At 31.6% G+C, this 15,000-nt stretch overlaps 1 protein-coding gene across 1 annotated transcript in view; it reads left to right on the forward strand.

Annotated features, from left to right (window-relative positions):
- The window catches only part of LOC137614829 (uncharacterized), a 64,059-nt gene that overhangs the window by 5,964 nt on the left and 43,095 nt on the right, over positions 1-15,000 (forward strand). Inside the window, exon 2 of the mRNA XM_068344492.1 lies at positions 14,391-14,554. Coding sequence (XP_068200593.1) covers positions 14,391-14,554 — 164 coding nt within the window. The remainder of the gene's footprint in view (positions 1-14,390; positions 14,555-15,000) is intronic.

Genomic DNA, 15,000 nt, shown 5'->3' on the forward strand with positions numbered 1-15,000 from the left:
TAAAGGCTTCAGACATATCCTTCCATTCTCTTCTGTTTATGGTCTTTCTAGGCCAGTCTATACCTAAAAGATGTCTAAGCTCACCAATCTGTCTTCTCTTCCTTCCCATGATTCGTTTGCAATGTCAAAGGACGCATTCTCTTGTCCTTCTCATTATATCCTACCATGTTCATTTTTTTTTTTTTTTTTTTTTTTACATATGTAATATCCTCTACTTTGGTTTGCTCTCTTACCCATGTTGCTCATTTTCAGTTCTGTCCTGATTATGTTCTGCCATGTCCATTTCTTTAACTTACATGTTGTTAGGATATCCTCTACTTTAGTTTCCTCTCGTATCCATGTTGCTCATATTCTCTCTTGTTATTATCCCCATCATTATTCATTCCATAGCTCTTTAAGTTGTAACTAGCTTATGTTCTAAGGCTTTAGTAAGGCTTCAAGTTTCTGATGCATAAGTTAATACTTTTAAGACCATCTGATTAAATACTTTTCTTTTTAAAGAAATTGGAATTTTACTTTTCATAATTTCCTTTTGTTTACCAAAAGCTCTCCATGCCATGCTTATCCTTACTAGTTTATTATATCATATTTATCATTTTCTTTAGATATTCATTCTAATTGAAGTCTTTTAAATATTATCATATTGGTGGTAGTTCCTTTGAATATTTTGATGCTGCTTAATTTTTTTAAACAGTCAAAATGTTTACTGTTTTTCAAATACTCTCATAACGCTTAAAGTTCTTTAAAAGGATTTCAAAATAGCTGCAATCCTTTTAAACAGTGTCAGATTGGTTATTTTTTTAAATTTTTATCTTTTTTCAATTAGTGTATCAATTATGGAATTGCATTTATTTCCTCTCTCCTGATGTACTCTCGAGACGGAATACCTTTTAACTATTATGGCTGTAATAATTTTGCCCTTAACATACAAACATATATAACCATATATATATATATATATGTGTGTGTGTATTTATATATCTATATATATGTTTGTGTGTATGCATATGTATATATATATATATATATATATATATATATATATATATATATATATATATATATATATACAGATTTTAGGTGAGTTGTTTTTTGACAAATTAATATGTATACATTTCTATAAATAACAAAAGAAAGATATAAGAAAGACACCCATTTGAAATAAAGCACTATATTTCAGACGTTACACTTCACCGGAAGAAATCTAGAATGTAACATGTAAAATATATTGTACTCTTTCATACGTATATTTTCCTGATATGGACTTCATTTATCATATGTATGCATACGCACGTATATATGCATATACCAATACATCTCCTAGAGACACCTGAAACCAGTATATGTTTTGCTCAGCGTCCGTCACATCCAAAAAGTATAATTTTGACGTCCGTAAATACAGATCAGGAGAAGCAGCTGGAAATCTTTCTATGGCTTCCCTTCCTTAATATCTATAATGCCAGGTCCGGAGAAGTGCTATTCAAATGATGCAAAGCATCAATCTACTGCAATGACTTCGTCATTGCAAAGCAACCTGTCAACCTCATGGTTGCATGACTTTCGTTCCCAGGCTTCTATCTTTTTTTTTTGTTTTTTTTCTTTTTTTGGCGATGAATCACTTTTTAGAGTCATATTTTTTGAGTTGGCAGAAACTGTCATATATTTTGTGCTTAATTTTAGATTTTTTTTTTTGGGGGGGGGGACATATTAGGCTTAAATAATGGGGAAAATTGTCCTTCCGTATGATTGGAAGTTTCGTAATACGAGGCTACTGTTATGAATGTATAATCCTTAATATTATTTTCTGTTCCCATACTTTTATATATGTATATATATATATATATATATATATATATATATATATATATATATATATATATATATATATATAGCTATTTTGGTTTACACGAAAAGTTTTTGTTTACGTGAAATCCGGTTTCATTATTTTTATCATTATTATTATTATTATTATTATTATTATTATTATTATTGTTGTTGTTGTTGTTGTTGTTGTTGTTATTATAGCTATTATTATTATTATTATTATTATTATTATTATTATTATTATTATTATTATTATTATCATCATAATTGTTATTATTATTATTATTATTATTATTATTATTATTATTATTATTATTGTTGTTGTTAATAATACTACAATTATTATTATTATTATTATTATTATTATTATTATTATTATTATTATTATTATTATTATTATTAAAAAGTTCAATTTTTTATGCTTTTTGGTTAACATAAAATCCGCTGTTATTATTATTATTATTATTATTATTATTATTATTATTATTATTATTATTATTATTATTATTATTATTATTACTACTACTATTTTGTTGTTGTAAGTATTATTATTATTATTATTATTATTATTATTATTATTATTATTATTATTATTATTATTATTACAAACTTCATATTTTTTCAATGCTTTTTGGTTAACGTGAAATCCATTATTATTATTATTATTATTATTATTATTATTATTATTATTATTATTATTATTATTATTATTATTATTACAAACTTCATATTTTTCAATGCTTTTTGGTTAACGTAAAATCCATTATTATTATTATTATTATTATTATTATTATTATTATTATTTTGTTGTTGTAAGTATTATTATTATTATTATTATTATTATTATTATTATTATTATTATTATTATTATTATTGTTATTATTATTATTATTATTATTATTATTATTATTATTATTTTGTTGTTGTAAGTATTATTATTATTATTATTATTATTATTATTATTATTATTATTATCATTATTATTATTATTATTACAAACTTCATATTTTTCAATGTTTTTTGGTTAACGGGAAATCCATTATTATTATTATTATTATTATTATCATTATTATTATTATTATTATTATTATTATTGTTATTATTACAAACTTCATATTTTTCAATGCTTTTTGGTTAACGTGAAATCCATTATTATTATTATTATTATTATTATTATTATTATTATTATTATTATTATTATTATTATTATTATTATTATTATTATTAACTTAAGAATGCCAGTATATTGGGCTACTGAGTTACCTACGAAGGATTATTGAAATAACTCGAAGAAATTAAAGTTTTATTTTTAATATAAGAAAATCCAATATTAGACTTCTATGCAATCTGTTACTGAAAATGCCTAGTGCGCCCCCTCCTCGCCCGCTAAAGCTCCCAAGGTAATTCCTACGGGCCCCATATCCCCCCCCCCCCCCCTCTACGAATTTGGCATAGTGACCCTCATGCTCAAAACCGTCAGGTTGCAGACCCTATATTTGTGGACGTGTCATCTTTCGCGCTTATTAAGGTTTGTCTCAGAAGAATCCACGCAATAACTAACCACCGTTGCCATAATGTAATTTTTTTTTTCTTTTTTTTTTTCTTTTTTTTGGTGGGAACGTTGAGCATATTCCGTTTTCGTATTCTAATTTTAGGGGGGTACTATCTTAGGTTTATTTCTCACGGCCTCCTTTCACTGAATTTTTTTTCTATTGTGTTCTTTCTCAAATAATCTTTAGTTTTCCTCCTGTGTAGGGATTTGTTGATGTGTCTATTTATCTACTTTTTGAATCTTCATCGTTTGTTACCCTTATAATTTAATGTCATATTTTTTACCATATGTCAATGATAGTAATAATTTCTTTGGTTTTATTTCTTTCGTTTCAATGTTTATGTATTTATTGGTATATTTGTTGATTCATCAACATTTTTTTTACCCTAATAATTTAAGGACGTACTGTTTTTCGTATCTGAATAATTTTAGTAATTTCTTTAGTTTTCATTATTTCGTTTTGATGTTTATGTATTTATTTCTATATTTACAGATTCATCAGCATTTTTCACCTTTACAATTTAATGATATGTTGCTTTTTGATTCTCTCAATAATAGCAATGCTATATTTGGTTTTCATTCTTTCATTTGAATGAGTCTCTGCACCAAATCATTGTCTTCATTCATTCATTCTCGGTGAATATTTGGTGAATATTTTCTCGACGGGCGAGAGAATCCTCTATATTTTCCGGTGGTTTATTTGGTCTCTGTCTTTTGTGGCCTCTTCAAGCTCAAGTGACGATTGAATGCTATACTTTGATACTCCTGGGACCTCTTCATTATGGACAATTTCCATGGGTTTATGCGAAGCTTATGGGAATCGTACGCGGTTCATTAACACGTTTCAATTCCTTCTCTCTCTCTCTCTCTCTCTCTCTCTCTCTCTCTCTCTCTCTCTCTCTCTCTCTCTCTCTCTCTCTCTCTCTCTCTCTCTCTCAAAACTAATTCGCTAGACCCAGAAACAAAATGGAGTCTCTTCTGATGGACTAAAATGTCGTTTAGACATCGAAAATCTTTGTAACTCTATCTCTCTCTGATTGACTTTTGACTCTTAGACGATATGTGGGAGTGATTTTTTTTTTTTCCGAATTATTTACTTATGGTCATTCCGGTACCAGGTTCCGCACTTGAATATAACGTTTAATAAAAAAAAAAATCATCCTCTTGTTGAAGCTAGCGCGAAATACGATGATTTTGATGAATGAATAAAGTTTCTCACGAAAATATTCAGAATCTTACTGAATGTTAGCATAAATATTAAAGGATGTCTTCACTCATATAGATTAATGGATAGGCTGTGAGGAAAGGTTGTGTATCTAGTGGTATTTAATCTCCAAATATTTATCCAAGGACAAAATTTTGTCAAAATATTGTTGTTAACATTCTCGCTTGATTAACAATGAATGAATGGGAATGACCTTAGTTTTGCATCAGCCAAAGAAAGTATTGGTCATCAAAATGATTGATGTTTAAAGGTCACTCATGAATGTCAGAGTCAAAGGACAGTGACAGTATCCTAACAGGACAATACCATTGAGGTTGTCCATACACACATATGATGAGCACCTAAGCCCCCTCTCCATCCAAGCTAGGACCCCGTATGGCCAGGCAATAGCTGCTGATGGCTCATCAGGGAGACCTATATGCTCCCTCAAACCCCTCATCCCAAGATCACAAGGCTGGTAACTTGAAGACACTACAAGAAACTAGGGAGCTTGATCGGGGCTCAAACCCCATTGTGAGGAACGTTTCCATTAGGCTTGCACATCCCTAAGCTAAAAAAAAAAAAAAAAAATCAATGTAGTGACCACAAAGTAAAGGATAAAAATTGGTTGTCAATCGATTAAATGGACCAAACTGGGGGAAAATTATGATTTATTGTCCCTCAGTTAAGTGGACCAAACTTCGTGAAATTTACGAGACTTTCATTATCCGGGTTTGTTCTCGGCCGAAGAAGGGACGCTTGAATGAGACTAACTCCACATTTAACTCCAAAAATAAAAATATCGTCGGTTTCGTTTTGCTTTAGGACTCTGGATGAATTTCTTGGAGTTTCCTTTGTTATTGAACATCTAGCGTAAATATTTATTGAGAAATCTACATTTGTTTTGTTTCTGTGTTTTGTCGGAACAAAACTACGTACACTCGTTTGATCTTGCACAAATGCGCACATACACGCATGCACTCACACACACGCACACACACATATATATGTGTATATATATATATATATATATATATATATATATATATGTATGTATATATATGTATATATATATATATATATATATATATACATATATATATATATATATATATATATATATATATATATATGTATATATATAGACATAGGTGTGTGTGCGTGTATATATATATATATATATGTATATATATATATATATATATATATATATATATATATATATATTAGTTCACCAAACGTTCAGCTGGGCTCCACAAGGCACTAGAAGAGTTGGAAGACCCAGGCCTACATGGCTGAGGACTAGGAAGCGTGAAGTAGATGATGAATGAAGAGGTATTAAATTAAAAGCTCAAAATAGTGAAGACTGGTGAAATCTAACAGAGGCCCTTTGCGTCAATAGGCGTAGGAGATAATGATGATTATGATAATGATGATATGTATATATATACAGTATATATATATACACACACACACACATATATATATATATATATATATGTATATATATGCATATATATGTTTGTATATATATACATACATATACATATGTATATATATGTATATATATACATACATATACATATGTATATATATATATATATATATATATATATATATATATATATATATATATATATTTGTATGTATTAAACATATATGGTTGTGGTTTATTTTTTTTTAATGTGGTTTATTTGAGGTTGTTTGTTATATGTATTTTTAAGGAGTCGACAAAAAAAGTAATTCTACACCCTCCATAATCCTAACAATCCATTTGATCCGGTGTCATTAAAGGTCCTGGCAAAACGCCGAATCATTTCCGGAGATAAAAATAAAAGCGCATTAGTACACATGTCGCTGGAAAACAATCCAGACAGAGAGAGGAAACATTTTTGGGAGGAACCAAACGGTGAAGGAGGAGAGATGAATTCTGGTGGGAGGAGCCCATGATGCTGAGTGGATGATGATGATTTTATTTCCTAGATAAGATAAAAGAATTTAGATAAGGTATTGATCTGGGATATCAGGTTAATATAGTTTCTGTAAGTTTATCTAGAAGTAAATAATGGTCATATTTAGGAATGTTATGAGCGATTGGGATATAGAGAGAGAAAGAGTGAGAGGTAGGCGGGTCGCACGCCACCTAGAGGCGTTCCTTTCAAAGGTATATTTATATATATACATAGCGGATGCTGTCTCGCCGACTCATTCAAACGCCCGTCCACGTGGTTGACGATTGACTTAGCGGACTGCATATAAGAACCTGCCACGCGCTAATCTCTGCCAGAGTGATCTGATTGACATAGAAACACGCGTGTTTGCGAAGCCTATTTCGCCGCTGAGTGACGTGCATGTTTACACGAGTGCATGTAAAGGCAAGCCGTACTCATATTTCCAAAGACATAGTGCTTAGAAAACAGCAAACATATTTTGAATTCGATTTTTGTGAGTGATTTAAATTTCTGAAGACGTGACAAGACGTTAGGAGTCTCCAACAGGTGAGAAGTTAATTACATCCGTTGTGGGTCAGAAAGGTCCAAAAATTTGTGAAATTTCAAGTGATTAGTTTGAAGTTTTCACTACCTTTTTTTTTTTCATTTTGAATAAACCGAAGATTTCCTATTTCAAGGTACTAAATATATTTTCTTCCTTTTGTATGAAATTTGTAATAGTTAAACATGGTGTTTAATACCCTTAGACTTTATGTGGTCATATTAGGTACATATGTAAGAATAAACACTTCGTCATCAAAGTTCTTTTTTATTCAGTCAGATTTTTCTTTATCGTTGAAAATTACATATATTTAAATAGAGCAAATTAAATAGGAAAGATTGAATTGTTCAAACACTCAGATAGAATATATTTAAAATTAGAAAAATAATGTGTACACATTCAGACTAAATATTAGAATGAAAATACAAGTTGTACACATTCAAACAGAAAACATTTAAAAGCCAAAAATAAGATGTAAACATTTATATATAACATTTTTGAAAGGAAAAAAATAATAAGATGAACACATTAAAGTAGAACAAAATTAGATTGCAAAAAAATAAGATGTATACTTTTAAATAGAATAAATTTATAATAAAAATATAAAATTTACCAACATCAAAACAGAACAAGTATAGAGAGAGAATTTAATTCAACAGAAAGAGACCGCAGATCTGTGATGAAGGAATACCATTAAGAGACAGACACGAATCTACTTATTTGAAACATCCGAGTAAAAAGCAAAATCATTCTAGCGGGGTAATATGAATTAACTGAAAAAGTAAGAGAAAAGGCAGGATGGAGGAGTTTGCTGGAGGCTCATTGCATCACACGGCGGTTTGGACTTTAGTTTTTTAGTTTGTAGTAATCTACCAATGCAGGAATAATGACGGGGAAATTGCACGTAATTGGAGATAGATAGATAGATAGATAGATATTTTATTGACCACAACATATACAGCTCATATTTACAATAATTATTTACTTCTGGTCCAAATAAAGGCAAAATACTACACTTGGCAATACAATACATCATATACACAAAGGTAAGAATAACAGGTTTTTAACGTATACAAGACATTATTTTGTGAACATGTACCGATAATAAAACAAACGCTAGTAGTTATAAAGAAAAAAAAATTAACAACCAAATTTGGCATTTATATACAAAATCATACTTGCCCATCCTCTCCGCGGTCTATGATGGTTTATTAATTATTGTAGAGAGGAATGTTTATTATCGCTAAGTGGACAAACAACTGGGTATTGCATCCGTATTGCAATAAGGAATTATGTATATAGTAACCCTAAATATTCTTTTTTTCTGGTGTGCAATGTTGCTAATTTGCAGTAAACTATGGCTTCATTGCAAATATTGCAATTCCAATAGTAAATTGGTGATTAGAGGCACAAAATACTGTAATTTTTTCTATAAAAGGTAAAAAAAAATATAATATATTCAAAATGTATTTTTGGCTTGCCAAATCGCTCTTTCTAGTGGGGTAATATTAATTAACTGAGAAAGTAAGAGAAAAGGCAGGATGGAGGATTTTGCTGGAGGCTCATGCATCACACGGCAGTGGGGACTTTAGTTTTATAGTTTGTAATAATTTTTTATTAATTAGCCTTCAACTGTCCACAATGCAAAAAAAAAAAAAAAAAAAAAAAAAGAAGAAGAATATTTCTTGGGTCATAAGAATACAGAAATGTTAATAATTCTGTCTTTTTTGTTCTTTAAAGTCCTCTTAAAAAAAAAAAACCAGGTGGTGATGAAATAGTTTTTTATTTGAATATTTGATGCCAAGATCCTTCAGAAGGTTCTGTATTAGTAACTACAAGAAAGAGTGGTATACTTATAATCTGCAATGATTTTTCTCTCACTATGGCATTGATGAATTTTGTTCTAATAGCAGTTGGCTGATAAGATTGATATGTAATCGGGTAATCAATCTGTTGGGTCATTTTAAGAAAATGTTTCGGGTAACATGATGGATGCTTGAGTAAATGACCGAAGTAATAGAGAAAACGACCAAAACATCAGAAAATTGTCGTATCTACTGTAAAATATAACGTAGAAAACAAAATGGAAGATGACCTAAATAATAGAGAAAATGACTAAAGCAAGAAAAAATTACAGAAACTACCAATGAAAATAACTTAACAATAAATAAAATGACAGATAGGGCTTTTGTCATCGCTCCGAACACGTAATTTGAGATTGCATTGTTATTACGTCTGATTTCAATTGAAGATCGAATGTTTTTCGTACTACATTATTACACAAATAAGTGTCGCCAGAGGTAACATTAAGATCTTGTAGTGATGGCAGGATTAGAATTCAGACTAAAATTAAAAAGTTTCTCTTGAAGACATATTTTGGCGATATTGTATAATGTTAATGCACCAAAGAAAAGTGATCATTGGGGAGAGAGAGAGAGAGAGAGAGAGAGAGAGAGAGAGAGAGAGAGAGAGAGAGAGAGAGAGAGAGAGAGAGAGAGCAAGTATGCATGTCATACGAGTAATAAAAGAGTAAGTAAAAGGAATTATCGCTTGCATCAAGGTATATAAATTGAGAATTTCGCCGTGTATAAACATAATTTTTAAGGAATATTAAAATTTTATGTACTATCTGAGACATAGAATAGTTCAGAAGAAGGTGAGAGAAAGAATGTGGGATTTTGTTTATGATAGAGGTAATTATGGCTTTGGAATCTTCTTCCTACCTCGGGTTTCCAGTCACTCCATGACATTTTCTTATTTTCTTCGACACTGGGTTATAAAAATGCATAAGGTCCCGTTTTTAATTGGTCTTTGCTCTATGAAAATATAAATTGATGTAGGTATAAGAGTAATTATGCAATATGGGAGCTTGTATGTTTCTTTTGGCTGATAGGTGTCCATAGGTCTACACCAGGCATCGTACATCCTCTCACAGCATGTCACATGATCCCCGTGTTGGTGTAAGGCCTGCGTAATCTAGTGAAGGATCATGAGAGAGATATCAAAGGAGAACAACAGAAATGTAGAATCAGCCGATTATGCAGAACAGAAAACCCCAGAAGATGAAAATGAAGGTAACGAAGACTGCAGAATATAACGTATAAGTAAAAGAAGTGAGAAGAATGAAGTATTAAAATGTGAAAGGATAAATAGAGAGACAGAAAAGGTTGAAGTGAAGGAAAAGAATAACCTGATTTGCGGTTCATTTCCACAGAATTGAATGTGCACCGTGTGAAAATTGTACATGGAGAGGAAGAAATATATGATTGCTCCTGAATGGCAGAGGTAAAGGACAGGACAATGCCCTAGAAGAACCTGACCATATATGCATATGATCAGCGGAAGACCAGGCAATGACTGCTGATGGCTCAGTAGGTAGAAATATAAGTTCACAAGGATTGTGAGGTTCCAGCCACTTCTAGAAACTCTCAGGCTTGGGTGGATCTCGAACTCCCGTCTAACAGATTGCAAGGCATGGATTTATCCAATTGGGTACCAAAACTTATTGAAATATGGACATAAAAAGGAGGCAATAGAGACCACAGAAATGATAAAGACGCTTTGAAGTCATATTAAATTCTGTCATTAAACTCAGGTAGCCAAGAAGATCTTTTCACATTAGGTCAATACCCGAGTAAACAAAGTCCAGAAATCCTACACGAAACAGAAAGATGAAGACAAGTAATTTGACCAGTTTAATAGAGCATCCTCGCACAAAGTACAGACGAACGTCATCAAAATGAATAATGATGTGATTAATGAGAGATGTGGTCAGTGATATGGTAAGATAAACTGGGATGGAGATCGTGGAAGGAAAAGTTTTGGTAATAAAGAAAATGTATAGTTTGAACTAAAAAACCAAGAGACTTCGTGGTTGGATAGTCTCTGAGAGATAGGTACAGATCACAGAGCCAGAAGAATTACTTGGCTTTTGCATCGAGATTAGAGGGTTGTGGTTAAGAGTACTCCAGCTGGTAAAGGGAACATGAGTCGGTTATTTACTTCCTTATGTATATTGTTTGCTATTTTTAGAGATGCGAAGCCTACCTTCGTAACAGGTTTAACTAAAGGGTGAATTGAACGTTAAAAGATAAAGCCAAAAATCTAAATAATATGATAATGAAACATGATTTTTTTTAATCTGGGACAGGATGTGAGAGAGAGAGAGAAAAAACGAAATTGGAAGGAGGTTATGTTTTCGCCCCTGGTTTGTGTATGTGTGTGTGTTTGTTTGGAAACAGCTTCCTGGCCAAAATTTCAATCGTAGAGTAATGAAACTTGCAGGGATTAAATGTTATGTAAAAAGCTGGAAACGATTAAATTTTGGAAGGTCAACGTCAAAGATCCAGGTCACGGTCAAACAAAATGTCCAATTCACGTAATCAGCCATAAGTTTAGGCATCGTTATCACAGACTTCAAACTTGGTTCATATTTGAGTGTATGAAAATCCATGCCAATTAATACATGTTAAGGTCGAAGGTCAAGGTTGAGTCCAAGGTCATGGTAAAATTCCGGTCATTAACTATACGGCCACAATTTTAATCGTAAAGTAATGAAACTTGCAGGGCTTTTAAACTGTTATGGAAAGAGCTGGAAATGATTCATTGATTCTGGGAGAGGCACACTGCTTTCGAGAAATAAGCTGCCGTGATGGAGGTCTGCACTCTCAGAGTGCTTTTCTAGTTAATGTATGAAAAGATAAAAAAGTGTGATGAGATATTTGTAAAATCAATATTTTTTAATTGTTACCTAGCTGAGAGGAAATATTGAATGACAAAAAAGCAAGACATTATTTTAATGCAATAGAGACTATACTAGAGGTAGAAAAAGACCTTTAGAAATTTTAGAAGAAGAAGAAGAAGAAGAAGAAGAAGAGAGAGAGAGAGAGAGAGAGAGAGAGAGAGAGAGAGAGAGAGAGAGAGAGAGAGAGAGAGAGAGAGAGAGAGAGATGGTAAGGGTAGTGTGGATAAAAAAGAATAAAGAAAAAATATAGCGAAGACACCCAAAGTATAAATATAGGCAATAGAGAAAACACAAGCTGGTTTCGAATAGCATCCTGAAATAGCTAAACATCGCAAGATGTCCTAAAAACTTAATAAAGCTTCACATGACTTACGGACATCATGGTTGGACACCTTTCACCTCATTGCCCGACCATAGTCGCATGTCATTAGATATTCGAATAAGCCATCTGTTTCTCAACGTCTATGAAAATTATACGATTCTATATCATTAGATTTACATGGTTTACATTCCCGTTATCTCCATAGACCTGTATTCAATTCTATGTGTTTAAGAACCCAAACTATGGTTGTGGTTGTTGTTGACGTGTTTATCTGACATCGTGCAAAGGGAAATGGTGCCATTGACGTCATAGAAAGCCATAGTTGTTTTGCTGATGTAGAATGTGTTAGGTTTTTGACGGTGATATGCTGTTTACTTGTCGGGTTGATCTGGTTGTGTGTTAATTCATTGAACATAAATTGAAATGAATTAATTGATTTATTACCTGGTCTGATTGTATGTTAACAATTTATGTTTTGGTCTGTTTGTATAATATTTTATGAAAACTATACTTAGTAATGAAATTAATTAATTTTGATCTGAACTGATTGTACGTTAATTTATTAGAGTATGCATTGCAATTAAGTTAGTGATTTATTGTTTTGGGTTGATTGTATGTTAATTCGTTAGACTATAAATTATGATAAAGTTAATGATTTATTGTTAGAAATAGGGTTTGTTGCAAATAATTTTATGAAATATTCAAGAATTGTGTGAAACTCCTTTTCTCAGTTGTTCACCTGATTGATTCAATTGGTTATTCACTTATGCATTATACATTGCACCAATATAAAGACCAATTAGTGTCTTAAGGCACCCTTTAAGTGTTTTTAGCCATTTGAAAAAATATGATCTATTTTTCTTTATTTAAGTTTCAATATTTTTTTTTTTACTGATGCTATGAGACTTTTCTCTTAGTGTTTTACTAACCTAGATATGGTACAGTAGGACACAGGAATTCCGAACACACCTCGCTCTCTGGAAATGCACCCTGTCACACATTGCTCGGCGAGTAACCAAACAGATGCTGTAGGGAGAGATGGCAGAGGTAGTTGGTGGGTCTAAATGCAGGAACTTACCGTGCAGTAAGGTTGTGGCAGGGTGCACTTCTTCAGAGCGAGATGAACCAGGAATTCCTGTGTCCAGCTGTACATTTTTTTCAGTTAGAATTAATGGTTATCTCAATAAGAAGGATTATAGTGACGCATACAAAAAGAAATGCGGCTGATATCTTATAAGTGAATGTCATAAACTTATGTCTCATATATTTAGTCTTTCATATATTTGTATGTAAGTGTGATTAAAAAAGATGAATCACATTATCGTGATGGTGATGGGTTAATCTTTATATCTTAATGATGCTCTAAATTTATTGAAGTAATATCTGATTTTTCATAATAAAGAACTCATTTCAAATTCTATAAAATGATACCCATTCATTGGTATTTGCAACACAAATGCATGTGTCCTAACCTGGTCTTTCTATGCCAGTTTATACCGGCAAATTTTCTTAGTTCGTTCATCCATTGTCTTCTCTTCCTTCATTACCAAATACTGAACTGAATTAATTGCTTCCCTTTTCCCTAATAAATAATATTCGTTACTCCATCAACCGCTTCCCTCATTACCTAACATGCGTGCATTTACTTTCATGCAATTTCTAACTTTTTCACTAGCTTCTGAAGTTTGTCTTCACTAGCCCAGTCAGTGCTATACAATCTGAAACATCATCCATTCCACACGTTATTCAGAATCATTATATTATGACACAACTTTGCTCATACGTCCAATATCCTTTCCCTGATTTCTCGCATCACTCCATTCATCACAGAGGATATAACAGCCATATCTCAGGGTACATTAAACCAGTCACTCCTGTGTCTGCCTATATCCTTAACATACATTGTATTGTATTTCTATACAATCTGAGATATACGTGCACAATCTCACACACACACACATATATATATATACACACACACACACACACACATATATATATATATATATATATATATATATATATATATATGTATATGTATATACACACATATATATATGTGTGTGTATATATATGTATATGTGTGTGTGTCTATGTATGTGTGAGTGTATCTCATTTCTTTCTATGGTCTTTCCATTGTCACGTTTTCCTAAATTTTGACTTTTGCATTTGAAGAGTAATTGAAATTATTAGATAAACACCAACAAAGTCGATTCACTTTAAAGATAACCGTTGATTGTCTTATCCACAGGATGTTCCAGAAAGACAGGAGGGCGTTGGTGGCAGTCGCTGGGATTTTAGCATTGCTCCTGGCCATTGCGACAGCCGAGCTCAGGGAGTCATGGTTCGAGTACAGAGCCAGGACGCAGAGGGAACTCAAGAAGAAGGCGAAGACGTCTTTAGATGCTAACATAGGTAAGCAAGGAATAGAAATAGATGGAGAAAGTTGACTCGAGCAGGCCGACCCTGCTATACGGTGTGACTATTGAGGTACAAAGATGGATGTGGGTCTATTCCATAAACTCTCAAGGAAAAATGCTTTGAATATTATATTTTTCCCTAGATTCGAAAATATAACAATAAATCTTCTCCGAGTATGGAAGAGAAAAGAATCGGGTCAGGTTTTTTTCCCATTGAATTTAAGGGGGATTTCCTTGCATTTTCCATTTGAAAGTATCAAAATCAATTCAATTGAATTTAAGGTGAAATTCCTTGTAACTATAGATTTTTTCATATGCTGATACTGCATAGGTAAGTGGCATCCTCTGTAATACTTCCTGGTGTAAGGGATATATATATATATATATATATATATATATATATATATATATATATATATATATATATATATACATATATAT

This window comes from Palaemon carinicauda, chromosome 2 (genome assembly GCF_036898095.1).
Source record: "Palaemon carinicauda isolate YSFRI2023 chromosome 2, ASM3689809v2, whole genome shotgun sequence".
Classification (NCBI taxonomy): Eukaryota; Metazoa; Arthropoda; class Malacostraca; order Decapoda; family Palaemonidae; genus Palaemon; species Palaemon carinicauda.